The 27,081-nt window shown below is 44.1% G+C and overlaps 1 protein-coding gene across 2 annotated transcripts in view; it reads left to right on the top strand.

The window, feature by feature from the left end:
• Window positions 1-228: 228 nt before the first annotated feature.
• Window positions 229-27,081, top strand: part of DZIP1 (DAZ interacting zinc finger protein 1) — a 54,042-nt gene continuing 27,189 nt past the window's right edge. Inside the window, exons 1-11 of one of the 2 annotated variants that reach the window (XM_060129146.1) lie at window positions 229-441; window positions 1,405-1,502; window positions 1,899-2,075; window positions 2,767-3,001; window positions 3,114-3,668; window positions 9,405-9,489; window positions 10,170-10,244; window positions 12,305-12,432; window positions 14,799-14,960; window positions 18,434-18,571; window positions 20,284-20,346. In XM_060129146.1, coding sequence (XP_059985129.1) covers window positions 2,999-3,001; window positions 3,114-3,668; window positions 9,405-9,489; window positions 10,170-10,244; window positions 12,305-12,432; window positions 14,799-14,960; window positions 18,434-18,571; window positions 20,284-20,346 — 1,209 coding nt within the window. In that variant the 5' untranslated portion in view covers window positions 229-441; window positions 1,405-1,502; window positions 1,899-2,075; window positions 2,767-2,998. The remainder of the gene's footprint in view (window positions 442-1,404; window positions 1,503-1,898; window positions 2,076-2,766; window positions 3,002-3,113; window positions 3,669-9,404; window positions 9,490-10,169; window positions 10,245-12,304; window positions 12,433-14,798; window positions 14,961-18,433; window positions 18,572-20,283; window positions 20,347-27,081) is intronic. The other variant, XM_060129147.1, reaches the window with a different exon arrangement.

Genomic DNA, 27,081 nt, shown 5'->3' with positions numbered 1-27,081 from the left:
CCCACGCCAGCAACAGAGCGCGCCCAGGCACCACGTGTCTGCACCAACAGCGGGATTGGCGGAGCGCATTTTCGCGCGGCGGTCTAGACGCGCACGGTCCCGCCCAGCTGCCGAAGGAGCCGGGAGGCAGAGAGAAGAGGCCGGAGGGAGATCTCAGATGGGAGGGGGCGGGAGGGGGGTGGGGGATCCCGAGGCGCCCGTGGCCGGGAATCTGGGAGGGCCTGGAGAGGCGCCAGGCGGTTAGCCTCGCCACAACTTGCCCAGAACAGACAGGCCTCACTCTGCGTCCTGGAAGAAGGAGCTGGCCCGCCGCTTCCCTCCCGGCTGCTCCTCGGCCTCCACGGGCCCGCCCGCGCTAGCAGCGCCCCTGGAGCCTGCGTCCGCAGCTTCGCCCCTGTCCGCCTGCAGCGCCCGGCGCCCGCCCAGAAGCGCGCAGCTGGGGTGAGTCGAGGTCAGGGATGCGCCAGGCGCCCAGGGGAGGCCGGGCCCTCCTTCCTCTTTTCCCGCTGCGAGCCGAGGCGCTGCAGACCCCGCTGGCCTGGCTGCCGCAGCCCCCCACTCCCCCGTTTGCTTGCCTTCTAAGGGGCGGCGCCGGGACCCCACTGGAGCCTGCGTTCCCCGGCCTTTGTCTTTGTGGGTTCGGCGGTCGTCCCCATGGTGTGCCCGGGGCGGGAGACGCTGCGCCCGGCTGGGGGCCCTGCAGAGGGAACGGGAAAGCGTGCCCCTTCTTTCCTGTTCCGGCCATCTTGCGACTCAGATTCAGCGGAGGGGCGAGGGTGGCCAGCGGCGCGGCGCTCGCGGCCGGGCGGAGTGGTGGCGGCGAACGGAGATGGGCGCCTCGAGCCCCGTGCGCCTCCTCCCCAGAATGCAGTGGGAGCGCGCGGATAGACCCCCAAGTTTCAAGGGCTTGGACCCAGAGCCCGGGGGCACAGGAAATATGAGGGACGGGCCGGGAGCTGACGTTTCCTAAGCGCCTAATTCATTCGGATCGTTCTTTTTTTTTTAATTTATTTAATTAATTTATTTTTGTCTGGGTCTTTGTTGCTGCCCCTGGGCTTTCTCTAGTTGCGGCCCGCAGGGGCTAGTCTTCCTTGTGGTGCGCGGGCTTCTCATTGCGGTGGCTTCTCTTGTTGCAGAGCACGGGCTCTAGGCACTCAGGCTTCAGTAGTTGCAGCATGCAGGCCCAGTAATTGTGGCTCACGGGCTCTAGAGCACAGGCTTAGTGTTGTGGCGCACGGGCACGTGGGATCTTCCCGGACCAGGGCTCGAAACCGTGTCCCCTGCATTGGCAGGTGGATTCTTAACCACTGAGCCACGGGGGAAGCCCCTCATTCGGATCATTCTTTATCCACTTGTCCTTTTGGCAAATTCTTAACGCGCCTCTCCGTGCCTGATCTATGCCAGGTGCTGGGGATATAACGGTGAGCAAGAGAGACCACGGCCCTTGTTCCCGCTGATCCTGCAGCCCAGTGGATGGAGTCCAGGGTACATAGACCTGCCAGGTCGGTATCCTGACGTCTATTTCACAGACTGGGAAACTGAAGCCTAGGGCTGCCGTAACTTGTAGGTCAGGCAGCAAATAAATGGAAGAATCAGACTTTGAAGCTAGATCTTTAAGACTGTCATGCTGGCTGTAGTTAATCAATAATAGCTCTTTTTCTTTCAAAATCCCATTCAAAATTATTTGGATGCACGGCTTCTATGAAGTCTAATGAAGTGTGTGCTTAGTTTCTGGATGCTTTCCTGTGGGCTTATTTCTAGTTCTCAGTATCTAGAAAGGGCTAGAAATGTTTGACATTACAAGTTTGCTTCCAGTTACTCTGAACTGTATTTTCGTTTCTTCTGTTCTTTGGGTGTTAACGAGAGACAAAAATTTTCCTGATGGTTGGTCCAAGCAGGGACTCCCCGGTGGACTGAGGAATGGCTGGCTTTTCCTCAGTTCATCCATCTCTATGGTAACCACAGGCAGCTCCCAGAAGACCTCGAGAATGAGAGGCCTGAGGTCTACGAGTTGCTGCTAGAAATAGTTCAGCCTCTCCAGAAAACAGAATGCAGCTGCCGCACAAGCTTGTAAGGTAAATACCAGGGCCCTGTAAAGTCCCCCCTCCATATAATTGTCTTTATCTTCACATTTTGAAAAAAAGTATCCTTTTGGAAAGACAAGTAAGGTATTACATATTTGGGGAAGTTCTTTGGTTTGAAATTCTATCCGAATGTTATATCTAGGTGGCCAACCCAGAGAGGAAGAAAGACTCCATTTAAAAAAGTATCTTGGATGTAAGAAATTTAGGAGGGCTTCCATCAAATATAATTAACTACACTACAAATTTAATTTTTAAAACAACTTTATTGAAGTATAATGTACAAAATGCACCGTTAATTTTCAGTGTACCATTCAGTGAGTTTGGAAAAATGTATATGCCCGGGTAATCAACGAGACAATCAAAATAGAGAACATTTTTTTATTATACCCCAAAGTGTCTTCGTGCCCTTTTGCAGCTAGGCCCCCCTCCATCCCATTTAATTTTATATAGATTTGTTGCTTCACGTTTTCTGAGTTGTGCGTGAAAGAGGAGGATGAATGGTTCTTTCTAATCTCAAAAACCTAAGGCGAGGATCAGAGGCTGGCAGCTAGGATGTGGCTCCCCGCGCCTTAGAGACTTGCAAGGTGGTGCCCCGCGAGCCGGCGCTCAGGAAGTGTGCCCTCTCGAGGTGGACCGGAGTGTCCTCGGCTGGCTCACGACGAGTTATTCTTTGGCCCCGCAGGGCCCTGGGCGCACGCTGACCGCGCGCTGGCCGGCTCGCACTTTGCTCCAGGTCCACGCCCGTGGCGCTGCCATAACAACGGCCTAGACGCCCAGGCTTTAGGCCGCCGCCGCCGCCGCCGGGACCCAGCCTTCTCCCCGCTCCGAGGGGTGGGGCGGCGGCGGCCCGGGCCGGGTAGACGGGACTGCCCCCTCCTCCGAAGCCGGCAGAGGCGGCGGATTTGCTTCCAAGCATGGTAAGAGGCGGCAAGCCGGGGATGCCCGCCTGCCGATGCCGGACTGGGGCGGCAGGGACTCCACGGAACTCCCAGCCCCCTCCGCCTCCCCCATTCTCTCTCCTTCCCGCAGCCCTTTCAGAAGCATGTCTACTACCCGCTCGCCAACAGCCTGGAGAGACCCGCCTCCGAAGCCGCCGCGGCGGGCGGGGCCGCCATGGCCTGCGGCCCCGCCAGCGCGGCTTCGGGCCCCCTGCCCTTCTTCCAGTTCCGCCCGCGGCTGGAGAACGTGGACTGGCGGCGGCTGAGCGCCATCGACGTGGACAAGGTGGCAGGCGCCGTGGACGTGCTCACGCTGCAGGAGAACATCATGAACATCACCTTCTGCAAGCTGGAGGACGAGAAGTGCCCGCACTGCCAGTCTGGGGTGGACCCGGTGCTGCTGAAGCTCATCCGCCTGGCGCAGCTCACCATCGAGTACCTGCTGCACTCGCAGGAGTTCCTCACCTCGCAGCTGCACAACCTGGAGGAGCGGCTGCGCCTGAGCCTGGCCGAGTGCGAGCAGAGCAAGAAGCTCCTCACCAAGCAGGCCGGCGAGATCAAGTTACTCAAGGAAGAGTGTAAACGCAGGAAAAAGTTGATCTCCACCCAGCAGCTGATGATTGAGGCCAAAGCCAGCTATTACCAGGTGAGAAGCTGCCTTGTGATTACCCAATAAAACCCTCAATTCCTACTGGCTGGGATATTGAGAGTCCTTTCCTACAGCACTGCCTTTTTTTTTTTTTTTGATTTGTACTCTAAATTAGAAGAAACAGCATATATTTAAGCGAAAGAGTAATTTTAACCAACAGATAACGTGGTTCATTACCTTGTGTAGACTAACATAGGGTTAATAATTAAGTAACGTTGACTGCGGTGCTTTATTGAATTATCTAAAAGCTGGTTGTTTAAGAAACTGTTTCTTCCTCCTAATCGGTGTAATGAAAAATAAACCAGGTACAAATTGCTGTTGAGCTGCGGCCCCAAATGATATGGAATGCTTAAATTTGTGGATTTTTTTTCCTCATTTTTAAATTTTGAAATATTTTTAAATTTACAGAAAGATTACAAATCAGTGCAAAAACTTCCTTACACCAATTATTAACATTTGCCACATTGGCTTTATTTTCTCTGTCTCTGTTTCATACTATCACCTTTGAACCATTTGGCAGTGAGTCGCAGACTCTTAAGTATTTCAATGTGTCTATTTCCTAAGCAGGAGAATACTTGCTGATATAACAGTGCTACTTAAAAATGTTTTAAATTTTGCCTTTTTGTTCTTAATCTCCCAACTGTTAGGGGTTAGACATTGAACCCAAGATAAATATTGTCATTTTTGTGTGTAACAGAAATCAGCATATTTATCTTTTTTTATTGGTTAGGTAAAAGAAGCAAAGGATGTTTGATGAAGATATCAAAGTAAGCAATAGACTGACAAGATTGATTTCACACCCCTACATTCCAGTCATTTTGACTAAATAGGACTTAAAAGGCCTCAGTGGATTTAGGTAATGGTGGAGCCAAAGCAGGAGTGAATGTGGAGAACTGGGTGTAGGGCTCAGAAAACAGTGAGGTTAATAGTGCTTAAGACTGACCCAACAGGAGCCTTGAGAGAAGTGTACTTAAACTAGGTGAACAGTTGGGAAAGAATGCTGTTAGAAAGTCTTAATGTTTAGCCTCGGGTATACAACCTTTAGGTATAGTCATCCAATGATACCTGATGTTGCTAATTGCCTATGTGTTTCATAAATGCTATTTAAAAACTAAATATTTATAAATAGTGCTGAGATGGCTCTTTAAATGTCATTATCGTAAAATGGATAGAATAGGTTCTGTTTAAAACATTAAAGAAAGCTTACCTGGCTTTGGTATTATTCAGTGAAACATTAAAACCTGTAACATAAAAATTGTATGTTTATAAACTTTGTTTGCGTTCTTTTGGTTATCATAAAAATAGCTGTTCGTAAGTAAAGATTTTCAAATGCGAATGATAATATGAGGATTAAAAAAGTAATGGCTCACTTTTATCAAATGAGTGACACCTGCCAACTCTTGGCCACTCAGACTCTGAATGGCGGTGGTAACTGTACGGTGTGCCCAGGTGCGGCCAAGAAGAGATAGGAGTGACCACGCCACCTTTTCCTACTTAGTGTAGTACACGTATACTCTGCCCTCTATTAAGTGACTTGCCATTGTCTCTTTATGGAGCTCTTGAGCAGTGAGAGCTTTTAGGGTGACAACTCCGGAGTTAGACTACCTGGGTTTGAATTCCACCTATTCCTCTGTGCAAGTCTTTTAACTTCTAAACCTCAGTGTCCTCATCTGGAAAATGAGAACATTAGTAGTAGGGTTGCTCTGAGAATCCCGTGAGATAATGCAGGTATAGCACGAGGAAAGCTCAGGAAATAGCTTGCAACAAGTGGATGTTGATTTCTGCAGTGGCTTCCCTGTAGTGAGCTGTGGCTACCTGTGACCTATCTCTTTATGAACCCTCAGACCAGAAGGCCAGAGGTCACAGTGCTGAGCTGCTGTGAGAATCAGTGTTTCAGGGAGGGGTAGTCAAAGACTGCTGCTAAGAATAGTTGGCATGTAAGCTAGCAGGGATTCCACGGTGTTATAACCTTTGTTACAGATTTGTAAGCTAGGGATATTTGGCCTATAGTAAAATTTATGGGAAGTCAATTGATTTTGTTTAAATAGTTATTTGACTTTCGTCTGCAGTGTGAATTTTTATTTAAATAGAAACCTCCAACAGCTGGGGAAGTTTGATGGCCATGTGTAAAGGCCAGTGTGTACCAGTGATCTGGCTATCAAATTATTTTTAAAACTTTAAAAATTAAAAAATTCCAGTGGATTATAATAGGACTTAGACTCTAAGAAGACCTTTCATTTTCACAGCTGGAAGACTCAGATTCCTCCCCACACTTCAGCAACACAGATAGATTTTGGAATCTGTCAGTGAATTTCTGTCCCTTGTTCCAATTATTGAGCCCCTTGGAGTTGGAGATGAGTGTTGGGGAGTAGAAAAAGCATGCATTTTGCTGTCAGAGAGACAGGGGTCAAACTGTGCAACCAATAAGGCTGCAACTTAACTTTCCTGAGCTTTGATTTCTTCATGGATAAAGTGGTTGCCGTGGAAATTTTTAAAGATAGTGATGTAACAGGGCCTAGCTCTTAGTGGGCACAGTGAAAATCTTTATCTCCTATTCTCCGTCATTGTCTTTGAGAGGTCTTAAAAAACATCTGGAGGAATCAAAAACCTCTATCCTACTCATTTAGGTAAAGAAACCCTGAGTTCTTGTGTTAATTCCATTACACTAAGTATTTTTAAATTTTTAATGATTTTGGATAGAAGTGGTATTAAGACATTTACATGCTTTACATAGCATACAACCTACATGTAGCCAACATTCTGAAACCAAGTACACTGAACATAATTTGACATATTATATCCCTGGGGTTGTCATGGAAAGAGTATCAGATTCCTTTCTATGAATAGTTCATAGTACCTAATTTTTCTTAATTCATTATGTCACTTTCTGTCCTAAAGATGCTTTAAGGGAACTCCTTTGAAAAAGCAGTTTATATCATTAATCTGTATATCAAACATATTTATCATATATTTAAAACTAATTTTTTTAAGAAAATGCAAAGGGTTATAGGATAAAGTTTTTACAGCATTTTTTAAAGTTTTATAATTATCTTATTAACGGAGAAATTTGATTCTACGTGATGTAGAATTCCTTCCCACCTTCTTACCCTGAAAGGGAACTTTATTATTTCTAAGGCAAAATCTTTGTGCAATAAGTAGGATTCCTGAACCTCCTGCTGTTTTTCATTGTAAAGAATGATCTTTTATTAAGTTTCTAATTACTATAAGATCTATTATAAAGTATGTTTTAATCCCAGTGATGGTAGATCAGATAGTTTTGGCTTTGGGGCCTGATAGACCGGTTGTTTCAGGTTTCACTAATCCATTCATTTTTTAAAAACTGACTAGTATTCCATGGTGTACATGAATCAGAGTCTGTTAACCTTTTACTTTTGTAGAATATCTTGCCTGGAACCCGTATCTGGCTCTTATGAATAATGCTGCTATAAACATTCACTTGCAGGTTTTTGTGTGAACTTAAGTTTTTTCTTTTAGAGCAATTTTAGTTTCATTGAGGGGAAGGTACAAAAAGTTTCCATATATCTCCTGCCCCTACACATGCATAGCTTGCCCCATTATCAACAGACCTAAGTATTTCATTTTGGGGGGTGCTAATGTAAATGTTATTACATTTTTAATTTCAGATTCCACTTGTTCATTACTGGTATATAGGAAAGCAGTTGACTTTTGTATATTAACCTCGTATCCTGCAACTTTGCTATACCTGGTTATTAGTTCCAGGAGTTTTTTGGCAGTCCTTTTGGATTTTTTATACAGACGATTATGTCATCTGCAAACAAAGACAGTTCTGTGTCTTCCTTCCCAGTCTGTATATCTTTTAATTTTTTTCTTGCCTTATTACATTAGCAAGGACTTAAAGTGCAATGTTGAAAAGCACACTCAGGGGCAGTGGTTTGCCCTGTATCCTCCCCTCTCTTACAGATCCAAGAAGAGTTGTGGATTTTTCAGCCTGTTCGGCTTTTTCCTTGTTGTTAGGATGGAGTGGCGATTTTTAAGCTCCTTACATGCAGATCCAGAAACCAGAAGTCTATTAACTTTGTTTTGGTATTTTTGTCATAGAAGTTTCTCATGTTGATGTAGTCAAAATGTCAGTCTTTTCTTTTTGGAGTATGAGCCCCTTCTTACCCTGAGCTCATGAGTCTTCTGTATTATTGCAGTAGTTAAAATACGTATTTACTATTTTGAGAAATTAAAAGTTACACTTCCGTGTTTCCTCTTCCTTTCCTTTCTCCAGTGCTGTGTGTAGCCCAAGTGCCACACTTACACCCGAGCCAGTGTGGGCAGTCCCTAAACTGTTGTGAGGAAACCAGAACAGTCCTCATGAGCAGAGAAGTCGTAAAAGATGCTGTAAAGATCCTCTGAAATGTAATGCTGAGAAATATGCCATCATGTTAATTTTCTGGGAAGTTAGAACCTAAAGTTTTCTGATGCAATTATACTGATTAAGAGTAAGGCAAAAGCTGAATAGGAGAACATGTAAATAGCACAATAGAGATGAAACAGCAAAATCCAGACTGAGTAACTCTGCAGGACAAATGTTCAGTGTCTTCAGCAAAAGAATTATAAGGAAAAGGAGCTTGGAGGCTCAGCCTATAGACAAAAACAGAATTAAGAGACAAAACAACCAGTTGCAGGATATGACCTTATTTGTATCCTGATTCACAACAAACTGCAAAAATGTTTTCTAAGACAATGTGTGAATTATTGGGGAAAAAATAAACAAATGGTTGGATATTTGTTGATAAATAAGAAATTTTCACATTTTAAAAGGTGGGATAATATTATGATTGTGTGAAAAGAAAGTCCTTTTGGAGATAGATTCTGAAATATTGACAAATGAAATATACAGTATCCAGGACTTACTTCAGAGTAATCCAGGGGGGAGGATATAGATGAAACAAGTTGAATTTTTTGCTTAAAAATTGTGTTAAAGTAGAGAATAGAGATACAGGTAGGATTGATTTTTTTTTCCCCAGTAAATTCATTTTAGGAGGCCAAATATTTCTAAGCATGTGCTCAATGATTTTTTAATGCTGGTCTGTAGAGATAAAGCTATGAATAAGAGAGAAAAGAGTTCATGCTCTCAGGAAGCTGACATGCTAGAACCTAGAGGGATTAGGCAGGAGACAATAAGCAAGTGAAGTAAATAAACCTGAAAATATTAACTGGTGAGATGTACAATGATGAAAACAAGACAGTGTGATGGGACAGTGCCTGTCAGGAGGCTCATGCAGGAAGATTTGCTGAGGACGTGCAGCTCAGCCCGAGCGTGGAAGATGCTCTGTAAATGACACCTTGAATGGGAAGGTCTGGGGAAGATTCAGGCAGGGAACCAGCCAATGCAAAGGGTCTGAAGCTGGCTTGCTTGAGGGACAGGAAGAGGCTGGCATGACTGGAGTGTCATGAACAAGTTGATGCTGGCGGGCTGTGAACCACCAGTCTTAACAGGGGCAGCATCAGGGGTTCCCAAAACCACCAAGATGGGCTACTTTAACTGTCAAGAGATGGCTTTCACTGTCCTGTGTTCAGTTTGGGAAGAACACCCTGGTCTTGTATGTCTTTTTAGTTATGCTTTCAGTATCACCTGCCAGGGTGGTAACATTTGGGGGAAATCCCCCAAGAGATAATGCTTCAGGGACCCAAATTTTAATTCAAATTAGGTGGAAGGGCACTTGTTACAGACACTTGGATTTGTTGCTCTCTCCTTTTCAGTGCCGTTTTTGTGACAAGGCCTTTATGAACCAAGCTTTTCTACAAAGTCATATTCAGCGCCGCCACCCTGAAGATTCTCATCTTGGTAAGTCGTGAGCGCTACCTCAAAGATCTGTTCTCTTTCTGGTGCCTTTTTCTTTTTTCAGTGAGACATGGTCCAAAGCATCTCTCAATCCTTTTAAAAGAAAGCGTCATAGTCCTTGTTCACTCATTTAGTTAGTATTGAGCCCCTACTGTGTGCCATGCACTGCCTTAGGGCTCGGGGATACCGTCATAAGCAAGACAGACCCTGTCTGGCTCTCTTACACCCTAATGGGAGGGATGGAGGATTCACATTTAAACAAATGAATGAATGATTCTTTTCAAATGGTGGCAAGTGCAATGAAGAACATAAAGTAGGAGAATGGGATGGAGAGTGACTCCTAGTGACTCTGCATTAAGGAGGCGCTATCTGATCAGAAACCAGAATGGTGCTGGGGTCCCAGCCTGCAGGAAATTTGGGAAATGTATATCCCGGGCAAGGGGAACTCTCACTGTGAGGGTGTGTGAGGAAAAGGCAGGGCACGGCATGTTTGGGGAACAGATAGAAGGTTGGTGGAGCAGGGTGAGCCAGGCAGTGGTGGGTTAGGAAGGGACTAGGTCACATAGGGCCTTGAACGCCCTGGGTGGGCATGTGGGTGACTTAATAAGCGTAATGGGAAGCCACTGGAGGATTTTAAGTTGCGGGGACATGATCTGATCTGTACCTTAAAATGACCCCTCTAGCTGCAGTTGGGGAACAGACTGTAGGGGCAGAGGTGGAAGCACCTGGGAAGGTGAGGAGGCTGCATGATAGCCCAGGTGAGAGAAGGTGGCAACTGGACCTGGGCGGCACCAGGGAAGGTGGGAGAAGTGGAGACGGAGAAGGTTTATTCTGGACGCAGAGACCACAGAGATGTGACTCAACATGAGAGCAAGAGATGAAGCAAAGATGATCCTGGGCTTTTGTCCTATACATTTGGGTGAATGGCTGTCACGTTTCCTGAGGGACAGACCCGGAGTGGAGCAGATAGATTGAGGGAGGAAGGAGAATGCAGAATCTGTGTTGGCCGCGGGTACAACTAAGTCACACGTACAGTTGCCATGCAAGTGGAGATGCTGAGGGTCTGGAGGTCAAAGTGAAGGCCCAGGCTGGAGATAAGACCTGGGAGTCGTTAGCAGAACTGGGCTGGATGAGATCACTTAGAGAAGAGAAGATGGCTAGGGCCAGCCCCACACTAGGAGTTCAGGAGGAGCCCCTGAGGGAGTGAGAAATCACAGTGATGGAGGCAGGAGGGAGTCTGGGAAGTGTGTTGTCATGGAAACCAAGGGGCATGAGTGTTTCAAGAAGGAGACAGTTACACCGAATGATCTTGAGGCACAGAGGAAGAGGAAGACCTAGAATTGACCATTATTGTCACAGTGACTGTTGGTGACCTTGACATGTGACATAATTCAGTGAATTATTGGGGATGAAAGCTGGATTGGAGTGAGCTGGGAATCAGGCAAGGAAGTGGTCATGTCCATTACAGACATTTATTTCAGTAACGTTTGCTGGGAAGGAAAGCTGGGACAGGAGGCAGTGCCTGGAGGGAAATACGAGACCAAGGGGAGATTTTTGTCTTGTTTGAGGTGGGAGATACTAAGATGTGTTCGGGTACCAGTGTCAATTAACCAGTGTATCGAGGGGGAAATTGAAGAAGCAGGAGATGGGAGGCTTACCGTGGCACCAGGTTTCCTACTAATTTAAATGTTCTCAGGAGCAAAGAATGCAAGGTCTGTTTCTCCATGAGCAGATCAGAGCATTCTGCTGATTGCCACAGTAATCCACAGAAGTTCTCCTTACAATCTTAAATGTTCTCGGTATCTAGACGTGTGTACTTCTAGCTTGTTACTCAGTGCCTGCTTTCCCCTCCCTTTTGGGCCAGTTTGTTTCCATTCCTGCCTATTTCAGATAAATAGATTTATTCAGGAAACAGCTAAACTTTGCATAAACAATACGAACAGCATAAAATTCCACTTATAAGCCATGGACCGCTGATACAATTTAGCAATGTATTGGAGAAATTGGGAAGATTAAGTATTTTAATTAACCTACCATTCTTCAGTGTGAAACTGACCTTCTTTCTCTTCTGTTTCAGTATCTTATTCTATCGCATACTCGTTTCAGAGAGTATTTCAGACTCTGAAATGAGTATTATTTCTTCAGGTCATCTTTGAGATTCTGACTTTCTACCTTGGTTTCCATACCTTTCATGTCTACACTCACAGACACATGTATATCCATTCAGTCATGTGTACATCTGCATGTAAGTACATGTACATAAGTATTCTTCCCTTCACTTGTTGCTCCCTTTAACGACTTTTCAGTAGTTCGTTTTTGCCCCATGGATGGGTTATGGCCCAAGTTGGCATTTTGAATGCCAGCCTCTGCTTATCTTAGCACAGATGAGGTTCTCAGGAGAGTTCGGTGGGAGCCAGAAGGATGGTGACCGTAGAGATTTCAATACTGTGGTACCTGCCGTGGAAGCTATTGCTTCCCTTCTCTGACTGAGACAGGCATCTTGAGGAAGAGCCCAGGATTATTCCTTGTACCGTTTTTGCTCCCTGAACGGGCTCTCACCCTATCTATGTAGGATAATCCAACCTCAATCTAGTGGCTGAAAGAATCTGCTAAAAATAATTCAGCGCTCAATAATATGAAGGACTGAAAATAAATATTGAATAGTAGAGAGTAAAAGTTGGCTCATGCGGCATGAAAAAAGTAATATCCCAAGAAAAAGCAGTTTCCTTTGTCTTTGTCTTATCAGTAGGATGTACCCCAAAAGTTTTCAGATAGGTTTTCTAAGAGATGGTATTTTAACGAGGTATTTCTGTTGCAGCAGAGTATAAGACAAGGGCACAGACTGACAAGCTCCAGAATGAGATCGACATGTTGAAGGAGCAGCTGCAGCTCACCAGGTCTCAGCTAGAGGCTGCACAGCATGCCCATGTAGTCAGATTCTCTAAGGTATGCTAAATTCAGAAACACTTATATGTTGGGAAGGATTGGGGTTAATTCCTTGTAAATGTTTGGTAGAATTCACTACTGAAACCGTCTGGTCCTGAGCTTTTCTTTTTTGGGAGTTTTTTGATTACTGATTCAATCTCCTTACTCATTATTCATCTGTTCAGATTTTCTCTTTCTTCATGATTCAATCTTGGTAGGTTGCATGTCTCTAGGAATTTATTTCTTCTAGATTGTCCAATTGGTTGGCATGCAGTTGTTCATAGTAGGCTATCATGATCCTTTGTAATTCTGTAGTATCAGTTGTAATGTCTCTTCTTTCATGTATAATTTCATTAATTTGAGTCCTCTTTCTTTTCTTTGTTAGTCTAGCTAAAGGTTTGTCAATTTTGTTTATCTTTTCAAAAAATCAACTCTTAGTTTTTTAAATCTTTTCTATTGTCTTCTTATCCTGTGTTTCATTTATTTCTGCTCTAACCTTTATCATTTCCTTCCTTCTGCTAACTTGGGACTTAGTTTGTTCTTTTTTTCTGGCTCTTTGAGGTATAATGTTAGGTTGCTTATTTGAGATCTTTCTTTGTTCTTCATGTAGGCGTTTATAGCTATAAACTTTCCTTTTAGAGCTGCTTTTAATGCATCCCATAAGTTTCGGTATGTTGTGTTTCCATTTTATTTGTCTCAAGATGTTTTTGATTCCCCTTTTGATTTTTCCTTTGATCCATTAGTCGTTCAGGAATGTGTGTTTAATTTCCAGTTATTTGTGAATTTCAATTTTTCCTTCTGTTACTGTTTTCTAGTTTCATAACATTGTGGTCAGAAAAAATACTTGATATAAAGTGAGTCTTCCTGAATTTGTTAATACTTGTTTTATGACCTAATATATGATCTATCCTGGAGGATATTCTGTATGTACTTGAGATGGATGTGTATTCTGCTGTTATGGGGTAGGATGTTCTGCATATCTCTTTTAGGTCCATTTCGTCTATAGTATTGTTCAACTCCTGTGTTTCCTTATTGATTTTCTGTCTGGATGACCCATTGTTGAGAGTGGGGTATTAAAATCCCCCTACTATTATTGTATTGTTGTTTATTTCTCCTTCTCATTCTGTTGGGATTTGCTTTATATATTTTAGGTGCTCCAATGCTTCATGCATATATATTTACAGTTGTTACAGTTTCTTGATGAATTGACCTCTTTATCATTATGTAATGACCTTTTTTTGTCACTTGAGAACTTCCTTTTTTTTTTTTGCGGTACGCGGGCCTCTCACTGTTGTGGCCTCTCCCGTTGCGGAGCACAGGCTCCAGACACACAGGCTCAGCGGCCATGGCTCACGGACCCAGCCGCTTCGTGGCATGTGGGATCTTCCCGGACCGGGGCACGAACCTGTGTCCCCTGCATCAGCAGGCGGACTCTCAACCACTGCGCCACCAGGGAAGCCCCTTCCTTTTTTAAAGTAGGTGCTTACAGTTATAAATTTCCCTCTGAGCACTGATTTGTCTGCTTCCCTTTTTTGGTACGTTGTGCTTTAATTTTCATTCATCCTGAAGTATTTTTGAATTTCCCTAGTGAGGTTTTCTTTGACCCAATGGCTGTTTAAGAGTATATTGTTTAATTTTCATACATTTGTGAATTTTCCGGTTTTCCTTTTGTTAGTGATTTCTGGCCTCATTCTGTTGTGGTTGGAGGAGATACTTTGCATGATATCAACCTTTTAAAATTGAACATCATTTTAAGGCCTAACATATAGTCTATCCTGGTGAATCTTCCATGTGCATTTAACAAGAATGTATATTCTGCTGTTGTTGGGTGCGGTGTTCTGTATGTTTGTTAGGTGGAGTATATTTGTAGTGTAGTTCAGGTCCCCAATTAGGAGAATAAAAATACACAACAGAAGGTCATCCAGAAATCAAAGACTGATCGGACCAGACCTTGAATTTAGCTTATATAAAAATGTATTTGTGTTTATTAAGGGTGAGATGGGGCCACGCTACCCAAATTGGTATGGTATCAAGAAAGGTTCTTCTCAATAGACTTTTAAAGTATGTTTACATTTTACATATGATTGGATGCCTACTCTACAAGTTCACAGATCATAGAACTTTTGAGACTTTGGGCCTCTGTGTTTGTGCTTTAAGGAATGTAAGGACAAAAGGATGCTGTGTGCTGCCTTTGGTTTAGAAAAATCGTTGTGCACAGACCTGCCATTATATGCAGTGTTTTTGCAACCAAAACAAACAGAAGAAGCCTAACTGAAATTTGCAAGTCTAGCTGACCCATTTGAGGTGAAACTGTGTTTATTTATTTACATTTCTGCATACTTGCTTCATACCAGAGCTTTGAAAGCCATGTATTAAATCAATTTCAGGAATATGAAATGCAGAAAACAAAAGAGGAAGAATTTCTGAAGTTATTTGATAGATGGAAAGAAGAAGAAAAGGAGAAACTAGCTGATGAAATGGAAAAAGTCAAGGAAATGTTTATGAAGGAGTTTAAAGAACTAACTTCTAAGAATTCAGCGTTAGAATATGTAAGTATTGGGAGTTCCCTGGTGGTCCAGTGGTTAGGACTCTGAGCTTCCAGTGCTGGGGTCACAGGTTTGATCACTGGTTGGGGAACTAAGATCCCACAAGCCACGTGGCTCCACCCGAAAATACCCACAAAAAACGTTAAAAATAGGTAAGTATTAAACCTCGGAGTCTTCCTAGCAATGTTAGAGTTGTGGCCTTGAGAGGTGGCATTAGAGTGGCAGTGGGGCCCATGGATCCAGAAGTTCCTTTGTTGTGCCGTGGCCCAGACACCGCTCCTCCCTGAGAGTCTTGGGAGCTCAAGGCATACGGAAGAGACAGCAAGTCAGAAGAGTCGTTTCCTTGAGAGTGGGAGCTTTGACCCCAAACCCCATGCAGGACACTTGGTACATTTTAGATGGATCAGAGAAGAAGGTCCCTCTTTCTTAGCTGGTTAGGTTTAGATAGCCCCAAACAATAACTCCCTCCCTGAGTTTTAGAGCTTTCCAAAGGAACTTTCCAGAAAGACTGACAGAGATTGCCAATGTGGGAGAAGGAAGCTGACCCAGAAAGACAGAGGGAGAGCCTTTGCCAGGCCCCTTCCTCACCCCAGTCCTAGCAGGTTTGAGTGAGCTGGATGTCGCTAAAGGCAACCTCCACTTCCCCGTGGGAGCAGCCGAGGTCACAGTGAAGCAAAGGAGGCAAGGGAAGGGTCTGGAGCTCCCTCTAGGGGCCAACATGTTTATAAACTAAAATAGAGGGATAGTTTTGGAATACTGCTAAGATCCTTCTCTAAAACGGCCTGAACCCTCTCACAGGGATGGGCAAACTATGACCTGTGACCCAGACCTGACAAACCACCTGATTTTGTATGGCTCTCAAGCTAAGAGAGCTTTTTACACTTTTAAGTGGTTGAAAAAAGTCAAAAGAAGAAATATTTCACGACACGTGAAAATGATATGAAGTTTACCTTTCAGTGTCCACAAGTGAAGGTTTTTTGGAACACAGCCATACTCTTTCCTCCACACTTTGTCTCTGGAGCTTTTGTGCTGGAGCCGTGGAGTTGAGAGGTTATGACCAAGATCTTACGTGTCTCCCAAAGTCAAATACTATCTGGCTCTTTACAGAAAAAGTTTGCCAGCCGCTGTCATATCTTTACAAAGCAAATGTGGCACGAGGTTAACAACTGGTGAAGGGGAAATGGGTGTTCATTATACTCTTCTTTCAACTTTTTCCTAAGTTGTAATTTGCAAATAAAAAGTTGAGGGGAAATTAACTTAGGGTGGCTCATTGTGTCTTTTCTATAGGGCTTTCTTCAGTCAACTCCCTGTGGGTTCAACCGTCCCCTATCACATCGCCTGGTTCTAAGCATCAGAACCTGTGGGCAGGAGTAATTCTTCTACCACCCCTACTCCAGGGGCTTGTCCCGAACTCAGACCCTTGGCATCTTCTCAAAGTGGGATGCCGTATCACCCGCAGTAGTGGATTCTGATAGTGACCAATTTAAGACTGGCTTTTTATGTCTTCTCCATCAAAGCCACACTTTTTTTTTCCTTGTGATAAAGCTGCCAGTATGGCTCTTTTGCCTGAGATTCCCTGCATGGTTATCCCTGCCCCCAGGATCATTGTGGAATTAGACTTTTCCCTACCTAGGACTTTTTTTACCATTCATATAGATATATTTTTTTTTAATAAATACATTTATTTATTTATTTCTAGTTGCGGCGAGCGGGGGCTACTCTTCGTTGTGGTGCGCGGGCTTCTCATTGCGGTGGCTTCTCGTGTTGCAGAGCACGGGCTCTAGGCGCGCAGGCTTCAGTAGTTGTGGCTCGCAGGCTCTAGAGCTCAGGCTCAGTGGTTGTGGCGCACAGGCTTAGTTGCTCTGCGGCATGTGGGATCTTCCCGGACCAGGGCTCGAACCCATGTCCCCTGCATTGGCAGGCAGATTCTTAACCACTGTACCACTAGAGGAGCCCCATATATTTTCTTCAAACGGCTTTTTTGAGATGTTTACCTATCATACAACTCACCCACTTAAACTGTACAGTTCAGTGGTTTTTACTATGTTCACAGAGTTATGCAACCATCATCACAGTCATGTTAGAACATTTCATCACCCAAAGGAGAAGCCTTGTACCCACTGGCACTCCCTCCCACCCCTGGCAACCACAGATCTACTTTCTGTCTCTATGCATCTGCCTGTGCTGGACATTTCATATAAATTAAATCGTATAAAATGTGATCTTTTGTGAATGGCTTCTTTTCACTTAGTATAATGTTTTCAAGATTCATCCACACTGTAGTATGTATCAATATATTTTTTAATTGCCGAATGGTATTTCATTGTATGGGTACACCATATTTCATTGATCCATTATTCGATGGACATTTGGGTTGTTTGCCCACTTTGGCTATAGAGCGTTTTAAAAATTATTATTAATAATAGACTATTTTTTGGAATAGTTTTAGGTTTACTGAGCAAATAGTACAGAAAGTTCCACATAGATACCCCTCTCCTAACCCTGTACACAGTTTTCCACATTACTAACGTCTTAAATTAGTATCATACATTTGTTACAATTAATGAGCCAATACTGGTACATTAGTATTAACTAAAGTCCATACTTCATTCAGATTTCTTTTGCTTTTACCTAACATCCTTTTTCTGCCCTAGGGTCCTATCCAGGATACCTAAGTACATTTAGTTGTTTCTCTAGGCTCAGGCTTGTTTTTGATGACCTCGACAGTTTTAAGGTGTACTTTTCAGGTATATTGTAGGATGCCCCTCTGTTGGAATTTACCTGATATTCTTCTCATGGTTAGACAGGGTTTATGGGTTTTGGGGAAGAAGTCCTCAGAGATAAAGTACAATTTTCATCACGTCATTTCAAGGGTACATACCATCTACATGGTTTATGACTGTTGGTGTTGACCTTGATCACCTGGCTGAGGTAGTATTTGTCAGGTTTCTCCCCACCCCACTGCCCCCCATTCCATACTGTGCTCTTTGGAAGGAAGTCACCTTGTGCAGCCCAGACTTAAGCAGTAGGGGACAATGCTCCCCCATCCTTTTGTGTTTGAAGTTAACATGTTACCTTCTGAGGGTATTTACTGCCAGTAACTTTGGGAATAACCTATAAGCAAAGGGTAACATTAAAACCTTATGTCCCTAGAGGTCCCTGGAAGATGCTGGCCTCCTCACATCCTGAGAATCAGCTGCACCCAGTTCCTCTGTTTCTGGCACTGTTGCCTTCCCATTAAAGTTTTAAAGATCGATTACCTGAGATTAGAAAGTTTAGGTTTTCCTTTCCCTTTCTCTCCCAGTGCACGTTCTTTTGTTGGAGGTAATGAATCGGGAAAACCACTGGGAATGAGAAGCAGGAGAGGCACGGTGAATGTCCAGGAGGATAGTCAGGTGCTCTCCAATTTTGTTCTCTGTGTCAGTCGTATAAAAGTGTGAACATCTATACCAGTGATTCTGAATTTTATTTTATAGCAATTGTCAGAAATCCAGAAGTCCAATATGCAGATCAAGTGTAACATAGGCACATTAAAAGATGCACATGAGCTTAAAGAAGAACGTCCTCAGCATCCCCAGGATTTCCAAAATGTGATGCAACTTCTTGATAGTCAGGTATGTAAAAGTGGGTGACTACTTCAGCAGAGACCTGATCTTTCTTGGTGAGGTAATTTACAGTAAGCACCATCTACAAAAAAGTGCCTCTTTCAGGGACGATGAAGGTGACTGATTCTTTTCTCCTTATCTCCTAACACATGTGTAATTCAGAATAGGTGTTCATTCGATACTTACTGATTGACTAATAGATGTGGGTACAGAACAGTTGGCAAAGTTGTTTAGTTTTTCCTTGACTAATATCTATTTGAATTGGGTCATATTACCTTAGTAGTTATTTTTCATATTTCAGATGTAGACCCCCTTTCAAAAGGCATAGAAAGGCATATTGAAGCCCTAACGTTTTAGAGCTTAAATATATGGCCGCCTTGGCAAACTGATGGTCTTTTACATTTATCAAATAAATTACAGTCATTTGGAAGTGAACCTCAGTAATCAGTACAGCCTTTGTCCTGGCTATTTTGATCACACTGATTTAGGGGAACTTTTTTTTTTTTTTTTAGCCAGGAAACATAGAGATTAAAGCTTATGAATTCAGGAGTTTTTCAGAAAGCAATACTGTGGCATTTTAAAAGGTAAATGTGTTTTTGAACATGGACTACTGCCACTGCTTCTTGTCTTGCCTCTCTCCCCTCAATCTTCCTTTCGTGTTATAGCCAGGGTGATCATGTCACCATCCTGTCTAAAATCCTTCAGTGGCTCCCCATCTTTCACAGAACAAAGTCTAGGACCCTTAGCCAGCATTCAGAGTCCCTGGGCATCTGGACCTGCCATCTCCCACCATTCTTGCCTTTACCTTGACGCCCCAGTAGCCCCAAAGAGCTCCTGGTTCCCAGGACGAGGCAATCTGGTTTTGCTTTTTCAGCTTTCTTTGTTATGCACCTTCCAGTTTTCAGGCCCTGACACTTATTCAGCTGGCATGGCATCTCTTCTGGAGAGTCCTCCAAGAGTTCTGGGTTATTGCACTGCCACAGTCCTCCAAGCTGGACCTGACCACGTTCACATTATGTGGGAACCCTCCATTGTATGTCCACTGTTCTTCCGGGCAGGGCAAGCAGGGCCTGTCTCTTAGTTCACTCCCAGCCTGCCAGCGGCTGCCCAGCGAGGTGCCTGGTATGCGGTAGGGGACCAGGAATTGGGTCCTGAACTGAACTGTTGGCATTTGCTCCCAGCAGGCTGCTGTCTCACTAGTTGAAGGACCCAGTTATGAAATCCTCAGGTCCCACCTAAATTTCTTTTGTCTCCTTCCTGTGAGCTCTATCAGTTCAGAACCTATGGACCCAGAAACCTTGATGTTTCCTTTTAGCTTCTGAGGTTAACAAACTAGCACCTGTTTTTTTAAATTAAGTTTTATTGGAACACAGCCGTACTATTATGTACCGTCTATGACTTCATTTACATATTACTTATGGCTGTTCTCCTACCTAGTAGTAGTGACTGAGTCATCTAGCCCCCAGAGTCTAATATATTTTCTATTAGCCCCTTAACAGAAAATGTTTGCTGAACCTTGCCTCAGAGTATAAGATTAAAACCAAGTGCAAGTGTGTTTAAACATTTTTGACTGTATTTATTTACTTTTTTAAATGCCTGCTAAAATTTTACCAAATAGATGGTTGGGTTTCATAGGTACTCACTAAAAAGGAAGCTTCCCTTTTGAGTAGATGTCATTGTTACAGTTACACTAAATTACTCTTGTTTTACTAATTTTGTAGGAAAGCAAGTGGACAGCTCGAGTTCAGGCTCTTCATCAAGAACACAAGAAAGAGAAGAGCCGGGTAAGATTAAGAAACCAACGACCTATAAAAAGTGGGTCTTTCTGAAAAGAATATTTGCTTTTCTCTATAATAAAGGTAATGTTTATCCACTTGAGACATTTGTGGAGAAATATATAACAAAAATTAAAATTACTCATCATTGCAATACCATAGATAACCAGTGTTACTGCTTTGTTATAATTTCTTTCAATCTTTTTCCTATGCTGTAAATGTTGCGTTTCTATAAGTATAGAAACCCATGCATATGATATGTCTCACAGATTTTGAATTTTGCTTTATATCTATAACTTTATACATTTTTCATTTAATATATCATAAACAGTTTCCTATGTTTTAAAATATTATTCAAAATCATGATTTTTTTAATGGCTCCATGATGATCTTATGGCTGTATCATCAGTTATTTAACCATTTCTCCATTGTTGAATACATGTTTCTAATTTTTAAACATTACAGAGTGGCAGTCTAGATAAGTTTTGAATACAGGCATACCTTATTTTATTGCACTCTGCAGATAATTGCGTTTTTTACAAATTGAAGGTTTGTGGCAACCCTGCATTGTCAGATGATGCATTTTTTAGCAATAAAGTTTTTTGTTTTTAATTTTTATTTATTTTATTTTTGGCTGTGTTGGATCTTTGTTGCTGCGCGTGGGCTTTTCTCTGGTTGCGGCGAGCGGGGGCTACTCTTGGTTGCGGTGTGCAGGCTTCTCGTTGTGGTGGCTTCTCTTGTTGAGCACCGGCTCTAGGCACATGGGCTTCAGTAGTTGTGGCACACGGGCTCAGTAGTTGTGGCTCGCGGGCTCTAGAGTGTAGGCTCAGTAGTTGTGGTGCGTGGGCTTAGTTGCTCCGCGACATGTGGGATCTTCCCGGACTAGGACTCAAACCCGTGTCCCCTGCATTGGCAGGTGGATTCTTAACTACTGAGCCACCAGGGAAGCCTGCAACAAAGTATTTTAAATTAAGACATATACATTGTTTATTTTAAGACATAAAGCTATTGCACACTTAATAGACCACAGTGTAGTGTAAACATGACTTTTGTATGCACTAGGAAACCAAAAAATTCACGTGATTCGCTTTACTGCTGTGATCTGGAACTGAACACACAGTATCTCTGAGGTCTGTCTATAAAAAGAAGGATTGTTCACATTAAAGTCATTTTAATGAAAACAAAAATGAATTGTAACACCTATTCCTTTTCTGCTGAGTACATCAGAGATTTAAGTGTTAAAATGCTTTTTACAGGGCTTCCCTGGTGGCGCAGTGGTTGAGAGTCTGCCTGCCGATGCAGGGGACGCGGGTTTGTGCCCCGGTCTGGGGAGATCCCACATGCCGCGGAGCGGCTGGGCCCGTGAGCCATGGCTGCTGAGCCAGCGCGCCCGGAGCCTGTGCTCCGCAACGGGAGAGGCCACAACAGTGAGAGGCCCGAGTACCGCAAAAAAAAAAAATGCTTTTACAATAGTGCAAAAAATGTAAAGTAGATTTATTTGAGATTTTAAGACAGGAAAACATCTGTTGATTTTTTCACTTTAAATTGTATGTGTTTTGTAGCCCTTTGTATCCCCTTTTGGGCAAACAACGTAGACTGGGTGGCTTATAAGCAACAGAAATGTATTTCTCATAGTTCTGGTGCTCCAGGAATTGGACAGAGAGCTTGTTAAAGGGGAGTAGTGTCTGGGCTGTGTGTAGATATAACGCCCATGTTTCTTTCTCCAGTCTAAGCCACCTTCTGAGCTCCAGATGAAGTAGCCAGCTCTGTACTTGACATCTCCACTGCTTCTTCCATGTAACATGTCTAAAGTGAAGCTCTTGGATTTGTCCCCAGAGGTGTCTTGCTTTTGGCTGATGGTACCCTAGTCCACTCAGATGCACTCCCTCAGCCCCCAGTTCCAGGCTATTGGCAGGTCCGGCCGAGTAGCTCATATCCATGTTCTTCTGGACATTTCTGTTGCTTCCATCCTCCGCTGAGCTCCCACCATTTCCAAGAGGGCCCAGTAACTGGCTTCCCAATTCCAGCCTTTTTCTCGTGTAATCTGCTCTCTGCAGAGCAGCCGAAATAATCTGGCTGTCGGCCACCACCGTGGCCTCATCCTGAACCTCTCTCTGAACCGACTCTCTTTAGCTACGGTGGCCTTCTGGTAATTTGTAGAACGTGTGGCCTTTTTCTCCTTTTACATTTGTTTTCGCTGCTGGGAGGTCCTTCCACTTTTTTTTTTTAATTTAATTTTTTTTAATTTAATTTAATTTTTTTTTTATATAGCAGATTCTTATTAGTCATCAATTTTATACACATTAGTGTATACATGTCAATCCCAATTCACCCAGTTCATCACACCACCACCACCCCTGCCTCTTTCCCCCCTTGGTATCCATACGTTTATTCTTTACATCTGTGTCTCAATTTCTGCCCTGCAAACCAGTTCATCTGTACCATTTTTTCTAGGTTCCACATATATGCGTTAATATACGATATTTGTTTTTCTCTTTCTGACTTACTTCACTCTGTATGACAGTCTCTAGGTCCATCCACATCTCTACAAATGACCCAATTTCGTTCCTTTTTATGGCTGAGTAATATTCCATTGTATATATGTACCACATCTTTATCCATTCATCTGTTGATGGACATTTAGGTTACTTCCATGACCTGGCTATTGTAAATAGTGCTGCAATGAACATTGGGGTGCATGTGTCTTTTTGAATTATGGTTTTCTCAGGGTATATGCCCGGTAGTGGGATTGCTGGATCATACGGTAATTCTATTTTTCATTTTTTAAGGAACCTCCATACTGTTCCACTTGTTCTTTATGTGGCTGTCTCCTTCCCCTCTGATTTGGTTTTCTCTGTTGTGTAGCAAATTACCACAGATTTCTTATCTCCCAGTTTCCATGGGATAGGAGTCCAGGCACGGCTTGGCTGGGTTGTCTGCTCGGGGTCTCACAAGCTGCATTCAAGGTGTCAGCTGCGTGTGGTCTCATCTGGGGCTCCGGGGCCCCTCCCAAGCCCGTTCAGATGATTGGCGATGTGCAGTTCCTTACGGTTAGCCATGGGAGTGAGACCCCCCGCTCCGCCGTTCACAGGCTGGCTGTGACGTCTTCAAGGCCAGTAGGAGAGCATCTCTCCTGCCTTCATTCTCCTCCTTCAAGAGACCTGAAGTCACCCCAAGACCACTCCATCCAGGGAGGTGGTCCCCTCCCGTTATTATCCTCATCGCTTCACAAGTGTAGCTCTCAACACTGTTTTAAATACTTTGTTTACTTGTTTATTGTCTGTCTCTTCAACCAGATCACTAGCCCTGGGAGGGAAGGGCTCTGTTTACTCCTCCGTTGTATTCTCAGCATCCGATAACGTGTCTAAAATGTGGTTGGTGCTTGTTAAATACTTGCTGAAGGAATGCAGAAGGTTGATAGGTGGCCAACACGGGGATCACACAGGCTTTTTGTGTGTGGATGGGGAGATGCTGACTGTACAGTTCAGAAGAACAGGGTGGAAAGAGCTGTGTGTCGGTGTGACGTGATATTTGAAGCAGGTCCTCTTAACCTCCGCCTCGCTGCCTTACTCACCTTTCATGCTTTAGGCGCTTAACCAGGTGAGGAGGGGAACGGCCAGTGACAACTTAGAGGAGTTGCTTTTCTCTAAGAATGTTGAATCTTTCCTTCAAGATGCTCTAAGGCAGTAGTTCCTAACCAGGGACATCCTTCAGAATGACCCGAGGCTCTTCCAAAATACAGGTGTCCAGCTCTCCCCGCTGAAGGCCTGATTCAGTAGGTAAGTCTGGGACATGCAGAGTTTGGAAACAACAGTAAGAACACCAGCAAACCCCCGACGATTGTGCTTTGCATCCATGGTTTGAACCACGGCTCTTACAGTTTGAAGTTCTATTTTTGTTCTTCAGGGTGTTCTTAGAGCATTGGGGTTTAGGGACAGAATTCAGGCTTCCTTCTTAATAGGGGGTGATTTTAGTCCTCGTTCCTTTAAGCCTCTTGTGGGAACGTAAGTCGCCTTCTGGCTGGAATACAGTGTACAGTATAAGTTGTAGAGGTTTACACTTGGCCACTGTGGGTGGTGATAGAGAGGAAGACTGACTGCCAGTGGTTTGGAGGAAGGAGAGGCCTGACCTGCTTGTGAGTGAGGCCCCTCACCCCACGTGCTGGGAGCGTGGAGGTTTTGTGCCACCGCCAGGCTACGCTGCTCCCTTGTCTGTTGGTTTTGCTTGTTCAGAAGCTGCGTGCTTCTTCCTTCATTTCTCTTAAACGCTAACAGAGAGGCAGATTCAATGAGGTTTAGTAATCTGTGCCTGAGACCAAACTATTAATTATTCCACATGATTGGTGCCTCCCGTTCCTACAATGCACATATTGTATTTCTCTGTTTAAGGGAAGTTGCGTTTGCCAACTTTTTATTGCTTTACCTAGATTCTTGGCAGTCTTTTTTTGGTTTTGTTTTTAAATAACATTGGTAGGAGTTCAAAGGGAACCACAGATAAATGATGGCATGCCCTTTTCCACCCAACAGAAGACTCTTAGAGTTGGGAGGTTGTAGAATGGTCACGCAGTGGAAGGAGAGGAGGATGGAGTAAGGTGGCTGGTAGAGAAACAGTGGAAAACTTGAAATGGTAGAAGGTCACAAGAAATGAGCTCCAGGGCCACAGGCCTTTTGAAATAGTTTCTGGCTATCTCTTTCTTAGACTGTCACATTTTCTGGTCAATTCTCAATTCCAGTATCAAAATGATGCCATCCCTTAGTTTTTCTTACGTACCCTTTCTGCTTGGGCCCTGCAGTGAGTCCCCATATTGCTGATTCTCAGCCTCCGCCCAGAGCCCTGTACATTTTTATTGGCTTTTCCTTCTGTTTTCCAACTCCAGATTTCCCAAACTGCTTTTGGGGGTACTCTTCCAGTAGTCTGTAAAAATGTGGGGAAGGTTCCTGACAGTGTCCTCCTGGGGGGAGATTCTTAGCATCCACTGGGATATGTAGGGTTCTTTTTAGTCCTTACTCAGGAAACCCTTTTAACTTGGTTCAACCTATTGTTTGTCCGGCCTCCTGTGAGCACAGAGCACTTCAGAGGGAAGACCCTGCAGTGTATGGATTGAGAGCATTAACTTTTTGGTGTTATTTTATTGTTTTTCTGTTCAATATAAATGGATTATTTTTAGAGTAATTTTACGTTCACAGCAACGTTGAGGAGAAAATACACAGCGTTCCCAGATACCCCCTGCCCACCCCGTATGCACAGCCTTCGCCCTTATCAACACTCTGCACCAGAGTGGTACACTGGTTACAATCGATGAACCTACGCTGACATGTCATTATCCCCCAAAGTCCACAGTTTACATTAGGGTTCCCTCTTGAGTTGTACATTCTATGGATTTTGACAAATGTATAGTGACATGCAGCCATCATTGCGGTCTCATACAGGACACTGACCTAAAAATCCTCTGTGCTCTGCCTGTTCATCCCTCCCTCCCTCCCCTCGATCCATGATTCTTTTTACTGTCTCCATAATTTTGCCTTTTTCAGAATGTCATATAGTTGGAATTATACAGTATGTAGCCTTCTCAAATTGGCTTCTTTCACTCAACAGTATGCATTTAAGGTTCCTCCAAGTCTTTTCATGGTTCGGTAGCTCATTTCTTTATAATGTTGAATAACATTCCATTGTTTGTATGGACCACAGCTTATGTATCTCTTCACCTACTGAAGGACACCTTGGTTGCTTCCAGGTTTTGGCAATTATGAATAAAGCTGCTATAGACATCCGTGTGCAGTTTTCGTGCGGACATAGGGTTTTGGCTCCTTTGGGTAAATGCCAAGGAGTACAGTTGCTGGATCGTTCGGTAAAAGTATGTTTAGTTTTGTAAGAAACTGCCAGACTGCCTTCCATGTGGCTGTAGCGCTCTGCATTCCCACCAGCAATGGATGAGAGTTCTTGCTGCTCCGCATCCTTGTCAGCATTTGATATTGGCAAGCTCTGGATTTTGGCCATTCTGATAGGTACATTTTTGTTACTTTTTGATTTGGTGATTTCTTTCTTTCTCTCTCTTTTTTTTTTTATTTGCGGTACGTGGGCCTCTCACTGCTGTGGCCTCTCCCGTTGCGGAGCACAGGCTCCGGACGCGCAGGCTTAGCGGCCATGGCTCACAGGCCCAGCCGCTCCGCGGCACGTGGGATCCTCCCGGACCGGGGCACGAACCCGTGTCCCATGCATCAGCAGGCGGACTCTCAACCACTGCGCCACCAGGGAAGCCCTTTTTTTTTTTTAATTTATTTTAATTTATTTATTTTTGGCTGTGTTGGGTCTTGGTTACTGCGTGCGGGCTTTCTCTAGTTGCGCTGAGTGGGGGCTACTCTTCAATGTGGTGCCTGGGCTTCTCACTGCGGTGGCTTCTCTTGTTGCGGAGCACGGGGTCTAGGCGCACGGGCTTCAGTAGTTGTGGCTCGCCGGCTCTAGAGCACAAGCTCAGTAGTTTTGGCACATGGGCTTAGTTGCTCCATGGCATGTGGGATCTTCCCGGACCAGGGGTCCAGCCCGTGTCCCCTGCATTGGCAGGTGGATTCTCAACCACTGCACCACCAGGGAAGCCCGCAAGTACAATTCATTAATGCGTTTCATGACGTAGACTAAGTTTGAAAGCGTTGACTTTGAAGACAGGAAAGTTCAAGTCTGGGCTCTTCCCGCTCAAGTTGTCGGCGTTTGGGTCAGCTACTTACCTCTCTAGACTTGAGTTTCCCC

Source organism: Lagenorhynchus albirostris, chromosome 18 (genome assembly GCF_949774975.1).
Source record: "Lagenorhynchus albirostris chromosome 18, mLagAlb1.1, whole genome shotgun sequence".
Taxonomy (NCBI): Eukaryota; Metazoa; Chordata; class Mammalia; order Artiodactyla; family Delphinidae; genus Lagenorhynchus; species Lagenorhynchus albirostris.
The sequence above is the reverse complement of the archived record's forward strand: the minus strand, read 5'-3'. Positions and strand labels throughout refer to the sequence as shown.